We start from the raw sequence: 22,961 nt of genomic DNA, 5'->3' as shown, positions 1-22,961 counted from the left end.
GATTACAGGCATGTGCCACCATGCCTGGCATCTATATTATTCTATCCAACAATTAAAAATACTCTTTGAGCTCAGAGAAGACAATGTATCTTTTGAATGCTTGATCTTTATATAAATTCTGCTTATGGGGATTTCAGACTGTTCTAATTTGAAATAGTACCTAAACTGACCTAATTTAGGAATTGACCTAAACTTGAACCAAAGACACAAGAGACACAGGTTTCAAAAAGTTTAAGTCTACTGTATGCAATTATATAGCCATAATTACTTTTTATATGAAAAGTGCTTTAGAGTAAAAAATGTTTTTGTAAAAGGTATTAATATTACTATATTTAATATCCAAGTGGAATTTTCTAAATTGCTTCCATTTTTACCCATTACCTTTGAAAAGTACCCTACTGCTACACTGTAAATAAAAAATGGTCCATAAAATGGTGACATTAGATAGCATAATTTTTAGTGTGGGCCCTTAAAGTGAGACCAAATCTTTATTATTCCAAAGCTAGATTTTATTTCTTCACATGCCCAGAGTAACTAATATCAACTCACATTTTCTATAAGCCTTGAAGAATTTTTATTTAACATAATGAGAGGTTTAATAACTTATATTAAAGACTATGTAGTATTCTTCCATTGCTGTTCACCAACTGTTTTTATGACGATAACTCCGAGATCTGGAATGTGACCGAAAATGAGAATGTTTTGCTGCTTGTGCTTTAGTTTCAGAATTGGTATACCCTTTGGGAGATTTACATGGGGATCTTGCTATGGAGTCAGAATGTCTTCCATGTGATCTTGATTTTGTTCCTGAGCTAGTCTGCTTTTGAGGTGAACTTGATTGTGATTTTCCTATTGACTTGGACCTTTTTTGTAAGGACTTGGACCTTGACCGTCCTCTAGAACCAGAATTCCTTCTTGGAGTTCTTGACTGCCTTGCTGAGGTAGACCGCCTTGGTAATGATTTGGAACGAGATTTAGACTGGCTGTAAGAAAATCGCCTGTGTCGAGACCTGCAAACATCCATAAAGTTAGAGCACATATTCAGACAAAACAATAGATTAAGAAACAACACTTTCAGGAACTTATATGCTTTGCATAACGTTAATTATGTTTTTAATAGGTAAGCTACAAGACACAATTCTTTTTTACTTTTGTGATGTTAAGGACTGAACCCAAGGTGTTTTGCCTACTAGGCAAGTACTCTACCACTAAGCTATACCCCTAGTCCTAAAAAAAAAGTTCTAATTTTATTGTGCATGCTTTTGGTTTAAACACAAGTAATAAATTCATAATGTTTGTTACAGTAGAATATATGATTTTTACTTTGCTAGATACATCTTACAGATCAGTTTTGAAAAATATCCTGCATATTTAGTCAGGGTAAAACAACTCTTCAGAGGTATTAAAATCTGAAGGAAAAAAGATGAAAAATAGAAAAAAAGAACAATTATTAAACTTTAACAAATAATGCTCATTAAAAACAAAACCTAGCTGGGCGTGCATGCCTGTAATCACAGTTATTCAGGAGGCTGAGGCAGGAAAATCATATATTTTAGGCAACCTAGGCAACTCAACAAGATTCTCTCTCAAAATAAAAATTTAAAAAAGGCCTGGGGATGTAGTTCAGGCATAGAGTGGGCCCCTCGTTTCAATCCCTGGTATTGAAAAACAACAACAAACCCTGGATACAGGACCTCTGGGTTCTACCATGATACAGCAGCTTGTGTTACATCAATTTTGTTATAAAAAACATCTATCAAAATGCTTCACAAGCCAGGCATGGTGGTTCATGCCTGTAATCCCAACAACTCAGGAGGCTGAGGTAACAGGAGGATCAGAAGCTTGAGGCCAACCTCAGCAACTTAGCAAGACCCTGTCTCAAAATAAAAAAGGTCTGGAGATGTAGCTCTGTAGTCAAGTGCCCCTGGGTTCAATCCCCAGGACAAAAACCAAACAAAGTTTCACAACATTTATAAAACAATTATTTGAAGGCACTGGAGAACAAGCCTCATCTGTTTTACCAGGGCCACTGACCAAATGACAGCATGGGGGAATTAATCCTCAAAATGGCGTTTGACAAAGCTAATAAGACAGATTAATAGAATTCAGGACTACCCAAATAGCTAGGATTTGAGAGAGAAAAATTCCAGAAATAAAGAAATTATAGACTAAAAAGAACCTCTAAATCTACCTTCAAATTCTCCTGAAGTCACTGGCTATGATTAAGATATGAGCATGTAGGATGAGGCCAGCAAAAAAAACAGCACTTAGGATATTCAAGAACTGAACTAAAATTTTATCAGATGCACACTGCTGGAGAAATAGGAGTTCCAGTGACTAAAAGGTCAAGAATTCTTGCACAACAACCCAGACTTTCTATTTTCTTTTGCAGTACTTGGGACTGAACTCAAGAGTACTCTACCACTAGATGACATCTCTAGCCCTAATTTTGAGATAGGGTCTCCCTGAGTTGCCTAGGCTAGCCTCGAACTTGTGATCCTCCTGCCTGTCTCCCAAGAAGCTGGGATTATAGGTGTGTGCCAACCATGCCTGACTAACCCAGATTTTCAATACTACCCAAAAGGACGACATCCTTAGAGGTAAGGACCATATGCTTGGGTAAATCAAAGCCAAAACAGATTAACTTTCATAATGCTCCAAACCATACCTTAACAGGATCAAGGTGATATGTCAGTATAGTACTCTCAAGAAAGAAGAACTTCTTTTTTTGAGGATGACATGTAATGTCTCTATAGTTTTTCATCCACCATTTCCAACATTTTTTATATATATATACATACACACACACACACACACACACACACATATATATATATATATGTGGCATGTGGAAAAAATAGGCAAAAAGTAAATAAAGTAAGGAAAATAAGACAAAAGAAGACTCAAGTGATTTAGATATTTACATTATCAGGCAGGAATTTAAAAAATTACTATGACTCATATATTCAACAAAACACCAGGAAAACATAAAACAGGTGAAAAGATGGGGAATTTCAATGGAAAACTATAGTCTATAAAAAAGAAAGAAGTGGACTTTTAGAACTAAGAATATATGATGCCTAAAATTAAAAAGTCACTAAAATAGACTTAACAGTAACCTGGATATAGCACAATAAATACTAAACCAAAAGGTCATTAGAAAAATTCCTACTGAAACACATTGAGAACTGGGTGCAGTTGTACATTTCTGTAAACCCAGTGACTTGGGGGCTAAGTCAGGAGAATTGCAAGTTTGAGGCTAGCCTGGGCAACAAGAATACCCTGTCTCAAAGTAGGAAAGAAAAGGGGCTGAGGATATACCTAAGAAGTTTTTCACCCCTGATTTCAATCTCCAGTACCAAACAAACAAACAAGCAAAAAAAAAAAAAAAAACCATAATGAAAGAAAATAAATTTTTAAAAATCCAGAACAGAGCACACAAGATATATGGTACATAGTCACACGGCCAAGAGGAATTACTCAATAAGGCAGAGCAATATTTGAAGAGATAGTGACCCAGAATTTGCCAAAACAAAGGCATTAATTTGCAATTTCAAAAATTTCAATAAATCCCAGTCAGAATAAATACAAAGAAAATTATGCTATTCACTTGCCAGCGAAACTGCTGAAATCCAAAGTCAAAGAGAAAAATTAGAAAAGCTGCCAGGGAATAAAAGACAAATTACCTTTTGCTCAAAGGAGTAACAATAAGACTGACTGCTGACTAGAGATATCAGAAAAGATAACGGAATGACATTCTTGGGGGAATGAGGAGGGAAAATGTCTGCCCATCTAGAATTCTATCCTCAGCAAAAATATCCTTAAAGTATGTATGTAAAATAAAGATGTTTTCAGACAAATACAAACAAACGCTGAGAGAATTCACTGACAGCAGACCTGAACTCTAATACTAAAAACTCTTCAGACTGAAGGAAAATGATCCCAAATAGAAATGAGTAAAGGAAGAAATAAAAATCACTGAAAGTATAAATATAATTGATGAAGAATATATAGAGACTTTCAGAAGTCACTAAATTTCATTCATGTTGTAGATAGTTGTAGAAAACAAAACTAGTACAACTAGTCCTAGAAAAAAAAAATCCCAATATAGAAATACAAAAGGATGCTATATTCGGTCTAAAAATAGATAGCTAAGGGCAATTTTAACTTTCTTCAGGCATATTTAGAGTTCCGATATATGTACTGACTGACATAAAGTCAACAAAGATTTATGGAGTACCTAATATGAGCTAGTATTACTGCTAGATAATGGGGATATAAATAAGGCGAAGAATTCATAGTCTAATAACAGCAACAAACTAGTTTTCTCTATATCTGCTGAAGGCAAAATAAGAGATCTTTTTAGTTCAAGGTAATAGCATATATGTTGTATACACTTACAGTGTATGTTAGTCTCATATGTATCCCAATCCATAGACATACATACGTACCACATATGAGTATACATATATACTCAAACACATAAAATCTGATGCTTATGAATAATTTGGGAACTAGACTAAGATTTGCTCTATAATTTTTAAAATAAGAAAAATGGGTTGAGGAGGTTAAGCAATGTTCTTTTAACTAGTACAAGCAGAAAAACACTGTCTTGAAGGATGTGGCTCTTTATACTCTACCCCTTACACTCTTAAGATGATTTGGGACAATTAATAGTCAATTTTGTTATTGTTTTTTCCCCAGCTAAGTGTCACAGACTTTACTTCCACTGGAACGCAGAAAATGATGTCAATATCTACATATTTAAATTAACCAAGAGAAAAACTAGTTAACCAAGGCTCTAATGCCTTTGGAAACAAATTCTTTTTTTTTTTTGGTACCACATCCCCAGTCCTATTTTGTATTTTATTTAGAGACAGGGTCTCACTGAGTTGTTAAGGTGCCTCGCAGTTGCTGAGGCTGGCTTTGAACTCGTAATTTTCCTGTCTCAGCCTCCTAAGCCATTGAGATTACAGCACCACCTCTCCTGGCTTGCTTTTACTATTTTACATTCTATAAATATAACATTTTATTTTGAATACAGAAGCGATGTATTGTGGTCTCAATCTCAAGTGGCCATCCAGGTTCCTTAGCCATGGGGAAAAATGGATCAATCTTCATTAGATGCAAGGAAGGTTTATAATGTTATTAAATCAGAGAAAGGATAATAAAAAAAAAAAAAAATCAATCCTGACCTAGATTCTCTTGGCTTATAAAAGGAACTTAAAGCTTCCCTACTTTAAATATCTACTCAAGGATGGGCCAAAATCAAAGCATTTGGTTTATACCAGAGAAAAGATACCAACATAGTATGTAAGATTTGAGGGTTCTGACCAGGCCACATTTTCCAGCAATCAAGTGCTGGCGAGGATATGGGGTAAAGGGTACACTTGTATATTGCTGGTGGGACTGCAAATTGGTGCAGCCAATTTGGAAAGCAGTATGGAGATGCCTTGGAAAGCTGGGAATGGAACCACCATTTGACCCAGCTATTCCCCTTCTTGGACTACACCCAAAAGATCTAAAAAGAGCATACTACAGGGATACAGCTACATCAATGTTCATAGCAGCACAATTCACAATAGCTAGACTGTGGAACCAACCTAGATGCCCTTCAATAGATAAATGGATAAAAACAATGTGGCATTTATACACAATGGAATATTACTGAGCACTAAAAAATAACAAAATCATGGCATTTGCAGGGAAATGGATGGCATTAAAGCAGATTATGCTAAGTGAAGTTAGCCAATCCCTAAAAAAACAAATGCCGAATGTCTTCTTTGATATAAGGGGGCAACTCAAAACAGAGCAGGGAGGAAGAGCATGAGAAGATTACCATTAAACAGGGACGAGAGGTGGGAGGGAATGGGAGAGAGAAGGGGAATTGCACGGAAGATGGAAGGAGACCCTCATTGTTATACAAAATTACATATAAGATGGTGTGAGGGGGAAGAAAAAAAAAAAGAAATGTGTTATAGTAGATGGGGTAGAGAGAGGTGATGAGAGGGGAGGGGAGGAGAGGAGGGAATAGGAAGAGCAGCAGAATACAACAGACACTAGTATGGCAGTATGTATAAATGTGGCTGTATAACCAATGTGATCCTGCAATCTGTACACATGGAAAAAAAAGAATTCATACCCCATTTGAATCAAATGTATGATATGTCAAGATCATTGTAATGTTTTGAGCAACTAATAAAAAAAAGATTCTTAAATATATATATTTTTTTAAATCCTTTTTTTTTTTTTAAATATTTATTTTTTAATTTTCGGCAGACACAACATCTTTATTTGTATGTGGTGCTGAGGATCGAACCCAGGCCGCACGCATCGCAGGCGAGCGCGCTACTGCTTGAGCCACATCCCCAGCCCAAGATTCTTAAATATTAAAAGTCTAAAATGTGGATGTGTTTCTCTCTTCTTGTTTCCCTTCCTTGTGACTGGATAGGAGCCATTCTACTTCACAGTTTTGCATTTAGAATTAGAGACTTAAGGCAATCACTAATTAGTTCTGGTATATATACACTATATAAGACTTTTGCTTGTCTCATGTCTGGGGGTTGAGGAATAGAGGGACTGGAAGTGAAAGTGAACAACCCTGACAACCAGCTTTAATTTGAAAGTATGTAGCTTAGATATACTAAATGTGGTCCAGGCCAACCAATCCAGTCAGAGAACAGGATGTTGTTTTAAACGATGATCCTTCTTCTTTTCTTTTTCAGTACTACAGATTGAACTCAGAGGTGCTCTACCACTGAGCTACATCTTCCCCAGGCTTTTTTATTCTTGCTAAGTTGTAGAGGCTAGCCTTGAACTTGTGGTCATCCTGCTTTGACCTCCCAAGTCACTGGGATTACAGGCATACACCACCCTTCCTGGCTACACTGATCATTCTTTTAGAATTCACCTTAAAATTCCCAAAATGCCCATGAAAAAATTAAAGCATTAAAACTCAAGATAAATGAGGTAAATATTCAAGAACTTAAGAATGCCACTACATTTTCAGTTATATTTCAACAGCTTCACCATATAATTAATTTCACTGCAATTTATTATTTAATTTTTTTTTCTCTTAGTTGTCAATGGACCTTTACTTTATTTATTTATATGCGGTGCTAAGAATCAAACCCAGTGCCTCACATATGCTAGGCAAGCATGCTACCACTGAGCCACAACCCCAGCCCCTGCAATTTATTATTATTCTATCAGAAATCAACTCCTAGTTAACAAAATAGATAACTTGCAAATCTTTCTCCCCCAAATTTACTATTTTGTTAATATCTTATAATATTGCCATACTTCGAATTTATTCTTGATAATAATTTATCTTTTGTAAGTAAATTGGTTTATATTAATTTAATTTATTTATTTTCTAGTACTAGGGATTGAACTCAGGAACATTCTACCACAAGGTACATCCCCAGCCCTTTTTATTTTTTATTTTGAGACAGGTTCTCAATAAGTTGCTGAGGCTGGCACTGTACTTGTGACCATCCTGCCTTAGCTTCCTGAGTTGCTGGGATTATAGGCATGCACAACCACATCCAGCCTATTCATGTTTTCATAAACCTCCTTTCACAAGTGGTTGCATTGTATTTCTTAAGTCTTTATTAATTTTTTAGAACTCAACATTCTGCATTTTTGGCCTTATCGAGGAAAATTTCTTTTATCTAAAATTCTTCCCCTTGTTTGCTAGGTAAGTATTTTTTTATTTTTTGGTTTTTTTCTTCAGTACATGGTGTCTTTCTATTTTAAACGTTAAAATTTAAGTCTGTCATGAAAAAAAGAAAAAAAACACTGAGGTATCCAAGACACCATGGTAAATAACGATATATGATAGAAAAGAGAATATATTTTTTCACAAAAGTTGATTATTTATATAAATTAAACAAATTGGTTCAAGTGGCTTGCTTAAAAAGAAAAAAACTTTTGTTTTCCATCTTGTATTTGATACTCACTCTTTAAGGCTATCTGACCGCCTCCTATTTCTTCCCCATGAAGAACTTCTACTTCTAGTTCTCCTTTGGCTGGGGCTTCTTGATCTCCTATGATCACTTGGAGAACAAGGATGACGTTCTTTTGATTTCATTTGGCCTGGTGCTAGAATATGAAGAACAAGGCTTATAACACAATTCATTACTTGAAAACCATAGTAACAGTCACTCAACTAGTATAATTTTCTGAAAGAATTTTAAATTAAAAAATCTGTCATTGTTGAAACTCATTTTGCTGAATAAACAAGATCTAATGTTTAGTCACACTTACTTTTGCGATCACCTTGTGCAAACTGTATTTCAATTTGACGGCCACATACCCACTTTCTATTGAGGTTATAAAGAGCATCTTCAGCATCTCGAACATCTTCAAATATGACTAGCTGTTAAGGACACTTTGAACATCAGATAGCATGTGAAAATATTTTTAAGGTGTTATTTAAATGTGAAATGAAATTAATCGGAAAAATAAGTTCTAGATATTAAGCTTATCTCTCCAATATGAATAATCAGAAAAAAAAATACTTTCACTATTTACTATGAAACAAATGCCCCATTATGATTTAGAGTGAATCCAAAGAATAGAAATGAACATGTTACTGTCCTTTTAATGTATACATTAGTTAGCTACAATATGCATTTATACTTTCAAACATTATGAGAAAAAAAATTAATCCAAAAAGGCTAGCATTATAAAATAAACTGTTTAGGACTCATTCCCTTCTTCAGATAAAGGATCCATCATATTTTCACTGAAAATATCAGCTTGCAAAAGTCTTTATTCTGAAATTAAAATTACTTTTCCATTAAAAAGTTTTCCAATTATGACATTTGGGAAAAATTACTTATTATAAACAAAGTTGTACACATACAAGTGACCTAAAACCCTTTCAAAAATAATATCCAGGGGCTGGGGCTGTAGCTCAGTGGCAGAGCGCTTGCCTAACATGCGTGAGGCACTGGGTTCAATCCTCAGCACCACATAAAAATAAACGAATAAAATAAAGGCATTCTGTCCATCTACAACCACAAAAATAAAAAAATAATAATATCTACCTTTGAATCTACCACTTTAAATAATGCCTTATGTTTACACTACTTGGAAAATAAACAAACATACTTGGAATAGAAATAAAAGAAACATAAAAGCAATTTATAGATATCTTAAATTAAAAATGTTGGTTTGAAATAACTCACTAATCTCCCTTATCTATATAAATTATATAATTTTAAACCTAAACTATAATGAATATTAGCTATATAAAATTATTAAATAGCTGTATTTCAGGAGGTTGTTGACTAGTTTTTTGTTTTTTTAAATAGCAAACAAAATAGCTCAAGAAATACAATATAAAATGAGACTGGCAATTACCTCAAAGTCACTTGATCTTGAACCTTGACCTTTACTCTTTAAGACTTGCAAGATGGACTTTATAAGAGACGCAGAACCAACAAAATCAGACTTGGCTTTGACTCTGGAACTCTGAGTAAATGTAGGAAAGCCGAAGTCTCAAAGTTGGCTTTGTCTTTTGCTTGATAAAGACTTCCCCTCTTCCAGGTCTTTATATCTGTGTCCACCCTCCCTCTTTACTCCTTGATGCTTGAACTTTAGGTGCCTTTTGTCTCGCCTGCTCGGTTTATGCTTGGATTCTAGCTAACAGGTTGGTTCAAACTGGGGGGCGCTTGCCAGCTACTGTGGACTGCTTTAGATTTTCTGAGATAAAGAAATAAACACATTTAATTAGGCAATGTTAACATCGTAACACAGGCTCCTGAATACATATATGTATAAGCACATGTATGCAATATATTCACATGCACATATTAAAATAAAGGATATTGAACATAAGCAAATCCTCTTGGGCGGCGAGTGTAGAAGTCAAGTGGAATGTAAACGTCTACTATAGGGCCATATCGACCAAACTCACGGCGCAAGTCCTCAGGCCTGAAGTATTTTAGAAATAAGGCAAAGAAATATGAATGGCTGGATTAAAATATTTTGCCTACAGAAATCCAGTTGAAACCTTCAAAAGAAATTACATCATCTAGTCTAGCATTATCTCATACTATCTTTGTTAGAATCAGTCAAAGTTTTGAAAAGAAGAAAAAAAGATAAGGAAAAAACCAGATTCTCGGTCCTCTCTCTTAGAAGCTGATTCAGGAAGTCTGGATTAAGCACTGGGAATCTACATTTTTACAAACACCCCAAGTGGTTATGCTTAGTCAATTTTGAGAAACACTGACCCAGCATATATGCAACTTTGAAAGTCATTCCCATAATAAGGCAGTTTCATTAAGAACACATTCATTTGCCTCACTATAATTTCATGTTTATGTTAATCTTTGTTTTCAGATAGCAAGAATTAGATTCTAAGGAAGTCCTAAAATTATTTCTTAGGCTTTAAGGAAAAATGGATGTTTTACTATTAAACACAAGGCAAAATAACTACTGTATTTTCAAATTTGATGGGTTATTTCAAGTCTTTTTTATGCCTTCTACTGCAATAGTACCCAGGAGGGGATACTAAAGAAATATATAGCATATTTGTCTTCATGGAGTTACAATTTAACTGAAGAGACAAAATATTTAGCAGTAATAAGTTGACTCTTATAATGCATTTATATACAGTCACTATTCATCTGAAGACTACTAATTCTTACAACTCTATGGTTGTTTACAGATGAGGATACAGACAAATTAGTCCTCCTGTCACTGAGCCTGCAAGTGACAGAGGTGGAACCTAACTTCCACAGTCTGATACTAATCTGTATTCATTTTTTTCTCTCTCTCTTCATTCATTCAGGTGCTTGGGATTGAACCCTGAAGTGCCACATCATCAGCCCTTTTTATTTTATTTTGAGACAGGATTTCACTAAGTTGTTTAGGGCCTTGCTAAATTTTGGAGGCTGGTCTTGAACTTGCAATCCTTCTGCCTCAGCCTCCTGGGATTACAAGCATAAGGACGACATCCCACTACTAGTCTGTGTTCTTAACCACTACACCATATTGCCTCATGGAGATCATAGGGATTCAGCATCAAGCATTGAGCATAAAGCATGACTCAGAAGAAATATATCGTATAACTTCTAGTTTGGGCAAAAGGAAGAGATATGTTGTCAACAACAAAAAATAGATGGTTGGAAAAGACACCTAGAATAAAGAAGAAGAGACAAGCAAAAGAAGCAGCTTTCAGGTTTAGAAATGCAGAATTTAGGATGATAATGGAACATTCATTAAGAGTTTTGTAAGTAACTAAAAATTGTGATTATAGAGATTCTATTATTTTCTCCAAAACTAGAAGACAAGTCAGTGATTAAGGCTAGATATTGGAGTTCAGGAGTTAATACATAAAGATTCAACTAACAGTGACTAAGTATCCACTATACACTAGGCAGCCAATATTATGACATACTGTATTTAACATTTACAGTAAAAGGTTTGTCTTCCCTGATAGACTATTAGTTTTAAAGGACAGTGGCAATGTCTTTTTTTTTTTTCACTAATTCATTCAACAAGTACTTATTGAGCACCTATTATGTGCCAGGCTCCAGGAATATGGTAGGGAACAAGAAAAACACAATTCCTATGCCCACAGAACAAACAATGGGAATAAAGAATCTCAATCCTTCTGAATACTGGAATCATTTAATAAGGGGATGTTAAGGAAACAGCTACCCCAGCCTGATGCATTAACTCTGAACCTAATTAGTGTTTCCCATAGTGAGGCACAGTTAATGTTTAATTTTTAAAGACTTTCTTAGGCAATTCTAAAACAGAAAGTTGGGAATCATTGATAAAGCAGGTGTCTTCACCACTGTACTTCTGGTGTTTAGTTGATGGACACACAGTAAAACACTTAATATATAGTTGTTTATTAATGAGCAAAGAACACAACTATTATTATCATTTAAGGGTAAATGAGACTTAGGATAACCGAAGTTACATTACCCAGACCAGTACAACGAGTAACAAAGCTAGAATTTAAATGAAGCTCTTCTAAGCACCTAATCTCATCAACCAAATGTGGGTAGGTAACAGGAAAGGGATTCTAGGGGCTGGGGCTCAGCGGTAGAGTACTCGACTAGTGAGGCGCTGGGTTCGATACTCAGTACCACATAAAAATAAAGATATTGTGTCCAACTACAACTAAAAAAATTATTATTTTTTTTTTAAAAAAGGAAAGGGATTCTAAGTAACTTAAAGAAAAAGGCTGGGCTGGGGATGTGGCTCAAGCAGTAGCGTGCTCGCCTGGCACGCGTGCGGCCGGGTTCGATCCTCAGCACCACATACAAAGATGTTGTGTCCGCCGAAAACTAAAAAATAAATATTAAAAAAAAAAAAAGAAAGAAAAAGGCTAGAGGGCTAAGGTTGAGGCTCAGTGGTGGAGCGCTCGCCTATCACAGGTGAGGCACTGGGTTTGATGCTCAGCACCACATAAAAATAAATAAAAATAAAGGCATTGTGTCCACCTACAACTAAAAATAAAATAAAATAAAAAATAAATAATAAATAAAAAGCTGGAGCTATATGTGTCACAGAGGCTTAGAATCCTAAAAGCCAAGGGTCAGAGTCTAAAGGAACAGATACCCTCAAAAACAAAACAGGACTGGAGATGCAGTTTAGTGGTAGAGCACTTACCTAGCATTCATGAGGCCCTGATTTTAATTCCCATTCATTGTCTCCACTCCCTCACTTGTTGGCTATAGTTTTATCATTATTTTTGCATTTATGGTGTAATTTAGTTCAGCATACTTAGAATTTAGAATTTACTTCAACATTTAGAACTACATATATTATCGAGGAGTAGCATTCTATACATTATAGAGGCATTTAACAGAATTTTTGGTGTGATTTACTTCATATTTACAATTATACACATTATAGAGGATTAGAATTATATACATTTGGAGGAATTTACTGCAAAATATTTATAATTATATACATTATAGAGGATAAAACAAGTACCCAGGTATCCATCAAGATTTATTTTATCTAAATACTTGCCACATTTCCCATAATTTTCAGTATTTTTTGTATTTATATTGCAGTGTTGAGGATCAAACCCAGGGCTTTGTGAATGCTAAGCAAATGCTCTAGCATTGAGCTATCTCTCCATCCATGTGTGAGTGCTTGTGTACTTATATACTTTTTTCTTTTTTTAGAAATCAGACATTCTACCCTTCTATTTTAGAAATAGTCACTGAGGTTCCTCATTCTCCTGAATAACTATATTTTTACTACAAATGTTTTTATCCATAAATGTTTATATATATTCATGTTAAATGTTGTACAGAAGTTGGACTTGGTGGCACACGCTGTAATCCCAGTGGCTACAGAGGCTGAGGCAGGAGGATTACAAGTTCCAGGCCTGCCTCACCAATTTAGCAAGGTCCTAAGCAACTTCGAGAGACCCTGTCTCAAAATAAAAACCAAAAAGGACTGGGGATGTGGCTCAGTAGTAAAATTCCTCTGGGTTCAATCCCCAGTACCAAAAAAAAGTCAGTCTTGTTTTAAATCTTGTATAAATGGTACCAGATTATTTGTCTTGCCTTTGTTCCCCTTGAGATTTTTCCATGTTGCTTTAGTTCATTCATTTAAACTCTTTATGATACTGTTATGAATAAAAACAACTCAGCCACCCCAATTTAATCACCCATTGTTCTGTGGATGAACATTTAAAATGCTTCATTAAAAAATCCGCCCCCCCGCCCCCCCCAGTATTGGAGATGGAACTCAGGACCTTACACATGCTTACACATGCTAGGCCTGAGCTACATCCACAGTGCTCCTCCCATCTTTTTTTATAATTTTGAGACAAGGTCTCACCAAGGTTGGGCTGGCTTCTTCTTATTATTATTTTTTTTTGGTACCGGGAATTTAGCTCAAGGGCACCCAACCAGTAAGCCACACCCCCAACCCTATTTTTAATTTTTTTTTGTGTATGTGTGTGTGAGTGGTGCTGGGGATTGAAACCAGGGCCTCATGCAAGCGAGGCAAGCATGCTACCAACTGGGCTATATCCCCAGCCCACCTTATTTTATATTTTTTATTTAATGACAGGGTCTCATTGAGTTGCTCAGTGCCTAGCTTTTGCTGAGGCTGGCTTTAAACTGTAGATCTTCCTGCCTCAGCCTCTCGAGCCACTGGAATTACAGGCATGGACCATGGCACCTGGCCAGGCTGGTTTCTTGCAATCCTCTAGTTTCAGCCTTTCAGTTAGTTGAGAATACAGGAATGCCCGACTAAAAAAATGTTTAATTGTAAACTGTGCTTCCTAGGTTTTGCTAAAATTTTCAGGTATGCATCACTAGCAAAGGAATTGGTAAGTTTGGATAGTATGCCCTTCTTCAGCTTCACTACTCCAAAGTGAGTAAACCAATTTATACTCACCTAAGACATGTATTAGAATTCCCCTTGTGCCCACTTTTTCATTAATACCTTTTAATCCCTGCCATCCTGAAGGATATGGAGTAAATGGGTATCTCATCATTTTTATTATTATTATTTTTTGAAACAGGTTCTCACTACATTGTCAAAGCTGGCCTTGAACTCACTCCTGGGCTCAAGTAATATTCCTGCCTCAGCCTCCCAGACAGCTGGAAGTACAGGCAAGTACTACCACACCCAGCTTTTTTTTTTTTTTTTTTGGTATCAGGGATTGAATTCAGGGGCACTCAACCACTGAAACACATCCCCAGTCCCATTTTGTATTTTATTAGAGACAGGGTCTCACTGAGTTGCTTAGCACCTGACTTTCTTTTTTTTTTTTTTAGTTGTAGGTGGGCACAGTTCCTTTATTGATTTATTTATGTGGTGCTGAGGATTGAACCCAGTGCCTCACACATGTTAGGTGAGACTCACACATGTTAGGTGAGAACTCTACCACTGAGCCACAACCCCAGCCCCAGCAGCACCTCGCTTTTGCTGAGGCTGGCTTTGAACTCGTGATCCTCCTGCCTCAGCTTCCGGAGCCACTGAGATTATAGGCAAGTGCCACCATGCCCAGCACACCTAACTTTTTAAAAATATTAATTTACCTAATGGTCAGTATAGTACAACATCTTTCTGTGTTTATAAACCATTTATTTTGTTTAAATACCTAGGAGTAAAAATGCTGAGTCAAAAGCGATATAAAGAATTAATATTTATGAAATTTGTCAACAGTTCTGCAAAGTGGATATATCATTTTATACTCCCATCAGCTAAGTATGAGTTCCATTGGTTATCCAACTTTGTCAGCATTTCTGTCAGTCTTTTCAATCTCACTATGGTTTCCATTTTCACATGATGTTGAGCACCTTTTCATGTGTTAATGGCCCTGTGTGTGTGTGTGTGTACTTTGTGAAGTGTTTCAGGTTTTTGCCCATTTTTAATGTCTTTATTGTTGAAGTTTATATATTCTGGTAACAAAGCCTTTGTCAGATGTTTGATGAATATTTTCACTTAAGTCTGTGATTTGAAATTTTAATTTTGGTGCAGTCTAACTTATCAATATATTTCTTTCTTTTATGCAGCTTTATTATTTGGGAGGGGGTACTGGGGATTAAACTCAGGGGCACTTGACCACTGAGCCACATCCCCAGCCCTATTTTGTATTTTATTTAGAGACAGGGCCTCATTGAGTTGCTTAGTACCTCACTTTTGCTGAGGCTGGCTTTGATGCTTCTGCCTCAGCCTCCCGAGTCCCTGGGATTACAGGCTTGCACCACCATGCCTGGCCATGCTGCTTTTTTGTCCTTTAAGAAATCTCTGCCTGACCCAGAACAGTGGTGCATACCTATAAACCCAGTACTTGGGAGGCTGAGGCAGGAGGATAGCAGACTCAAGATCAGTCTTAGCAATTTAGTGAGATCCTGTCTAAAATTAAAAAAAAAAAAAAAAGTAATTAAAGGGCTGGGATTGCAGCTCAGTGGTAGAGTGCCCCTAGGAAAAGGAAGAAGGAAGGAAAAGGAAAAAGAAAGGGAGGAAGAGAGAAAAGAAGGAAGGAAGAAATTTTGCCTACCTCCAGGTCATGAACATATTCGTCTATATTCTCTTCTAAAACCTTCCTTATTTTTACATTTTGATCCCCCTCAAATTATTATGTGAGGTAGAGGCTACAATTTTAGTTCATTTTTTCCCCCATATGGATATCCAGTTGCTCCTGCACAGTATTTGTTGAAAACTTTTCTTTCTCCACTGGATCACTTTCTTATCCTTGTCAAATATCAATTAACTCTGGCCTGGTGATATACCCCAGTGGTAGAGTGCATGGCTAGCATGCATGAGGCTTTGGGTTCAATCCGCAGTACCACTAAAGGAAAACAAAAAGCAATTAACTCTATAAGTGTGGATTATTTAAAGACTTATATTCCATTCTGTCCTATTGACTATTTGTCTACTGTTAGGCCAATATAACATTTTCATTACTGCTACTATAGTCCTGTGTGAGTGTGTTTCATACTGGGGATTGAACCAAGGGGTGCTTTACCACTGAGCTACATCCTCAGACCTTTTTTTATTATTATGAGACAGGGTCTTACTAAGTTGTCCAGGCTAGTCTCGGACTTACAATCCTTCTGTCTCAACTTTCTCAGTCACTGGGATTATAGGCAAGTGCCACTGCACTCAACTACTCTAGATCCTTTGCCTACAAATCTATATTTAAAATTAACATGTCAGTTTCTGGTTTTTTTTTTTTTTTTTTTTTAATCCTTTGATCAGGACTATCTTGAACTGATTGATCATCTGGAAGAGAACTAGTAATAATTTGTCTTACAATGGATGAATATGGTATACCTACCAATTTACTGAAGGTTTTAAATTTTTTTCTTAGTAATATGTTGCATTTTCAGTGGAAAGGATTTTATTTATTTATTTTTTATTGTTATTGTTAAATTTATTCCTAAGTTTACTATTGTGTTTTGAGATGGGGTCTCACATGCTATGTTACCCAGGCTGGACTTGAACTTGTGTTCCTCCCAGCTCAGTCTCCCAAGTAGTTGAAATTACAGGCCCATCTCCTAAATATACATTTTTTGGAGGGGGACTGAGGATTGAACATAGGGGTCTTTAACCACTGAGCTACATGCCCAATCCTTTTTTTGGACTTTATCTTGAGACAGAGCCTTGATAAGTTGTTTAGGAACTCACTAAGTTGCAGAGGCTGCCTCAGCCTCCCAAGTTGCTGGAATTATAGGCAGAGGTTACTGAGTATACTTTTTGAAACTAGGGTAATGGGAATTTTTTTTTTCACTATTTTCAACTGCTTGTTGTTAATATATAGAAATAAAGTTTTTATAAGTTTAATTTGTATTCGGGTAACTTATTTATTAGTTATAGTAGTTACTGTTGATTTTATGGTATTTTCTATGTAAAAAAAAGAAAAAACTTGTTACCTATGAATAGGGACTGGTTTTACTTCTACCTTTCCAATTTTTATCGTTTTCATTTCTTTTCTTGCAACAAACACTGGTTAGGACCTGCAATAAAATGTTGAATGGAGATAGTGAGAGTGGGCACCCTTATCTTGTTCCTGCTGAGAGGAAAAGCATTCATTCAGTCTTCCACTATTAAGTGGAAGATATATATACATATATATATATATTTGTAGTTGGACACAATATGTATATATATTGTGTGTGTGTATATATATATATATACACACACACATATATATATATATATATTTGTAAAGCATTCATTCAGTCTTCCAGTATTAAGTGAAGATATATATATATATGTATATATATATATATATATATATATACATATATATATATATATATATATATACACATACACACACACACATATATATATATTTGTAGTTGGACACAATACCTTTATTTTATTTATTTATTTTTATGTGGTACACGTGCTAGGATAGCACGTGCTAGGCTAGGCGAGCGCTCCACCGCTGAGCCACAACCTTAGCCCGAGCTATAGGTTTTTCATAGATGCCATTTGCTAGACTTAGGAAGTCCCCTTTTATTCCAATCTGCTAGGCCTTTTTATCATAAATGTTTTCTTTAATGCTTTTTCTATCTATATCAAATATACAGTCTCATATACTGTAACCAAAGAACACCTTTAAACAGTTCCAGAGCAACTTGATTGTTGCTCCCCAACCCAATATGATATTACACATCAATATGGGAATGCTACATTTGAGATTTGAATATTATTACTTTGTTACATTAATTAGGATATTATATTTACCATTTAAAAACTATTCCTCGACATAATAAACAAAGATATTACCAAAGTTAGTATTTTTCTTGATCCACATTTTGTTTCACATCTGAAAGAAACCTAACTCAAAATTTAAAACTTATTTTAAAAATCTCTAACAATTATCGTGTTCAGTGTTGCTCCTATTAAATTTTACACTAACCCACAATATTTTTTTTTCTTTTTAGGTATATACGACCCACAATATCTTTTAATGTCCTGTGCTTTATAGTTTGTATTAAAATGGCTACTTGCAGCAACTTGAGGCCGGAGGATCACAAGTTCAAAGCCAGCTTCAGGTATTTAGCAAGGTCTGAGGCAACTTACTGAGACCCTGTCTCAAAATAAAAAATAAAAAGAATGGGGATGTGGCTCAGTGGTAGAATATCTCTGGGTTTTATGCCTAGTACCAAAAACAAACAAGAAATCCTAAAATATTCTTAATAAGTGAAAATTGAAAAATACTTAAAAATAGGAAAAATCAACTAATTCTTACCAACCAAATCAATTTTTTTCAAGTCGTATTTTCTATAGTTTTCCCTTTTGTTTTTCATTTAACTGAAATCATACTGCATATAAAATTTTACACCCTGTTTAAAAATTTTATTCCAATTATTTTATTTATAGCTAATACTAAAAGATAAAGTTAACTTAAAATATGTCCAGGTATCACAATACTAGTTAATTTACACTATTTACCACTTGCACAAAAAGGTTATTGTAGGTTAGATGTAATGACTTGACTGTCTTAACACAACTCACCAGCTATGTACTTTTAGGCAAGATACTTAATCTCTATAAGTGTGGTCATAAAAAACATACAAGATTAATACAAAAATTTAATAATATGTTAAGTTTTTAGTATAGCACACAGCAAATACTTAACAAATATTAGCAATTATTATTTCATTAATACAATATAATCTCCGAGATTGTGATTGCCTACCCAGCAGCAGTGCTAAATTGCAGTCAAAGAATGAAAAAGGAAATCAGTAAATCTGAAATATCAATTTCAATATTTGATGGTGGATTACCTAGACCAGAAGTTAGTTGTCACATGTAGATGTGTTTTATTTAGAATTTTTTGTTCTCCTCTTTGTGGTGCTGGGGATTGAACCCAGGGACAGATGCATGCTTGGCAAGCTCTTTACCACTGAGCTGCCTCCCTAGCCCTTAAATTATTTTAAAAAGGCTGTCCTTGAATTTGCAATCCTCTTGCCTCAGCCTCCAGAGTTATTGGGATTACAGGCTTGCCCCATTGTGCCTGACAAAATCTAGATTTCTGATTTCTCTTGAATATTAGATGTGACAACAAGGAGTCCAAATGTCTACAGGGCATCTATCAGCTGGAGTTCAGTAGCAGATGCTGTTCCCTTTAGATGGCACATGTCCTTTTTCATTTGCTTACACCATTCTGTTGTGCCTTTTAACCTGATGGTTTCACTCATTTATATTAACTGATTGGTTCCTGTAGTCATTCCAATTGGAAATCTCTGGGGTTTCTTTGGTTAGTTGGTCGGTTGATTTCGTTTGTTAGTTTTGCAAATATGCTAGAGAGACTTGAGGCTTATTCAGGTTTGGTTTTTTTTTTTTTTTTTTTTTTTAGTTGTATATGGACACCAAATCTTTATTTATTTCTATGTGGTGCTGAGGATGGAACCCAGTGCCTCACATATGTGAGGCAGGTGCTGTACCACTGAGCTACAGCCCCAGCGCTTATTCAGGTTTTAAGTGGGCTATTTAATGTGTAATGCTTTTTACCTTGCCTCACAAAATTTGCTTTTCTATGTAATGTATGAATAAACAGATGGAGAGAAATGTAAACACAGACATCTTTTAGGATGTTAACTAAGATATATTCAATCAAAAGTCTATAGTTGTGACAAATTTTAAAACTACTTAACATTTACTTCTCAGAGGTAAATTACTATTACTCCAGATGACTAGGAAGTCAAGACCGCTCTATATTTGTGGCTGTCTAGCCCTCAAGTCAGTCATTACAACTGTTTCAGTTGTCCCTTATGTACAAGATAATATTGCATAACTAGAAAAATGGGGGTGATCCAATGCAATAAAATGTCTATGTTGTCTAACCCGCCCTCCCCGCCAATTCCTTCTGGCTCCTATTAGAGGGAAAAGTGTTTCATGGTAAGTCATTCAGAAAGGGGGGGGGGAGGGAAAAGTCATTTCTTAAGATTTATGTCTGGACACTATGTAGACAAAAATTCTCAAAGGGGGATGGAGAAAACGAGGAGGACTCAGAGCATCAACAATTAAGTCCATCCAAATCGTTATAAAGGGTGTTAATACTAACCTCAGAACTTTAAATGAAAAAGATGTAAACCTCATTCACTGGAGTCATCTTTAGTATATAGTGTAAAGCTGTGTAAAGGATATAATTTAGCCATAAGCACTATCTGTATGTAGACCAGAACTGGGGTGACGGAAATTGTAAGGCCCAAGGTACGCATTATTATTTTATGATACGTTCTCAATCATCCCCAATTCCTCTTCTTCTAGGAGGGGTGGGCGCGCGGCTGTACGCGGGCACGACGACAAAGAGGCTGAAACGCAGGCACCCGCCGGAGAAAGCACTCTGGGCTAGAGGCGGAAAGGGACACGGCTACCGGGGAGGCGCCCCCTGCGATGCTCTGACGGCCGGGTGCGGTGCGGAGACGCGTAAAACGCAGCGGGCCGAGAGTGCGCCGCGCCAGGGCGGAACGCCCGCGGGGAGGCGGAGGCGCGAGTCCCGCCCAGGCCCCGCGTAGCCCGGGGCTCACGCCGCCGCCTGGCAGGCAGCTCGGCTAGCGCAGGCAGGGCCCGCGAGCAGGCTCCGGGCACGCCCGCCGGGCCTCTGCCCCGCACCGCTGCGCGGCCGTTACCCCGCCCCTCCCCCGCGTCCCCAACCTGCGGCCGCCGCCGCTCACCTGGTGGCGTCCGCGACGTTCCTGACGAACAGGGAGGTGTTGGGGGGTCTCGTGTAGCGAGACATGACCGCTTCCTACGTTCCCTCCGGTCTGCCCGCGGCCACTGGGCCCGCTCGTTCTCTCGCTGCCGCCGCTGCCACAGCAGCTCCGACGGCCCCCGGCGCGACCCCCTCCCCTCGGCCTCGGCCCCGCCAGCGCGCAGCCGCAGAGGCCGGCGCGGAGGGGGCGCTGTGCGGCGCGAGCCTGTCCGCACGGACAGCGCGGGGCGGGGGCCGCGGGCCGGGGATCCCGGGTAGGGGGCGGGGGTCCCGAGGGCCGAGGGGAGCCGGGACGGCCCGAGGCCCGCGGAGTCCCAGAAGATTGGGGAGGGGGCGACGGGGCTGTGCCAGGAGGTAGGGGTCTGGGGGCCGAGGTGGCGAGCCCGGGCTTGGAGAGGATCCCGAGAGAGGAAGGCGGTAGTGGAGGTGAGAGTCAGCGTCGCCGCCGCTGGGGCCTTCGTTGCAATATTCTCAGGCCCAAACCTGAGCAGTTGTTAGGCCTCTTGGTCCTCAGGTTTTCGAGGTATCTTCAGGGGGAGGGAGGGAGGTAGCTCCTCCATCCCCGCTTAGCGTTTTGATCCATTATTCTCTTAGGGCGTTATATTCAGCTTTGAGAACATTTATTCAGATGTTTGAGAGCCTGTTATGCAGCAGGAACTATTGTAGGTGTGGGATAGAGCAATAACCTAGCAGTGGAAGTCTCAGAGATTACATTGTAGAGAGGGGGACGTGGAACAAACGCATACACTGTAGAAAAAAAGCAGTTGATGCAGTAACAGTTAAACAGATTTAAATGATACTCTCCCCATTCTTCAAAATGTTGTAGCCCATCCCCTTCTAGTTTTCCTCTTGCCTTTTTGTTTGCTTCTATTGTGGGATGGCCACCAGGTAATTCACAGTTATTACCCTGTTGTAGGATAGAAGCTCCCAAGGTCTGTGATGCTTCTGGAAAGTGATTATTTATTCAAAAAGGATTGTTTTGCCACAGTTGGCACAAGACTAGACTAGGAATATAATGGTGGGGAGGGGAGGCAGGGTTCCTTTTCATGAAGCTTACAATCTGGTAGAGAAATTTTTTGTTTTTAAATCAATTAATTTTGCTGTGCTGGAGAACTGAACCCAGAGGCTTACTTTTGTTAGCATTCTATCACTGAGCTATTCGGCCAGCCCCGAAGACGATAGAATCTGATACACTGGTAAAGATACCAACTACAATAAGGACTATTGAAAAGAACTATATGCTACTGAGAGGGAACCTTATGGTGATGAGCAGGGCTAGAAAATCACTTAACTTTTCCCTGAAGAGAGAATTGAATGGAGAAGATCAGTTGGTGCATTGGAACACCATGTGCAAAGGCCCTGAGGCAATATAGGGAATGAAAGGAAAGGCATAGAGCTAAAAATGAGAAAGTAAGGCTGGAGAACAAAGTTTCATAGGAAACTTTGGAGTGCTGACTGTTAATAGTTTGCTGGAGCTGTAATAACAAAATGCCAGAAATTTGGTGGCTTAAAACAACAGAAATTCTTTTTTCTTACAGTTCTGGAGGTTAAAAGTCTAAAACCAAGGTGTCCACAGAGCCATATTCCCTCTGAAGGCACTAGAAAAGAATCCTTTCTTCTTCTTTCAGTCTCTGGTAGTCCAAGGCATTCCTTGACCATAGCTGCATAGCTCTAGTCTCTATCTTTGTCTTCATACCACCTTTACCTCTGTTTTCTCTCTTTTTACTTATATGAGGATGCTCGTCATAGAGTTAATCCAGAATGATCTCATCTGAAAATCTATAAC

General features: G+C 37.4%; 1 protein-coding gene across 1 annotated transcript; it reads right to left on the bottom strand.

Annotated features, from left to right (window-relative positions):
- Window positions 1–52: 52 nt before the first annotated feature.
- Window positions 53–21,282, bottom strand: Srsf12 (serine and arginine rich splicing factor 12). Its single transcript, XM_027928390.3, is given in 5 exon segments — window positions 53–1,010; window positions 7,962–8,103; window positions 8,269–8,380; window positions 9,819–9,942; window positions 21,138–21,282. Coding segments are annotated over 5 exon segments (813 nt in total). The 5' UTR covers window positions 21,203–21,282; the 3' UTR covers window positions 53–640.
- Between the last annotated feature and the right edge of the window lie 1,679 nt (window positions 21,283–22,961).

This window comes from Marmota flaviventris, chromosome 6 (assembly GCF_047511675.1).
Source record: "Marmota flaviventris isolate mMarFla1 chromosome 6, mMarFla1.hap1, whole genome shotgun sequence".
Lineage (NCBI taxonomy): Eukaryota > Metazoa > Chordata > Mammalia > Rodentia > Sciuridae > Marmota > Marmota flaviventris.
The sequence above is the reverse complement of the archived record's forward strand: the minus strand, read 5'-3'. Positions and strand labels throughout refer to the sequence as shown.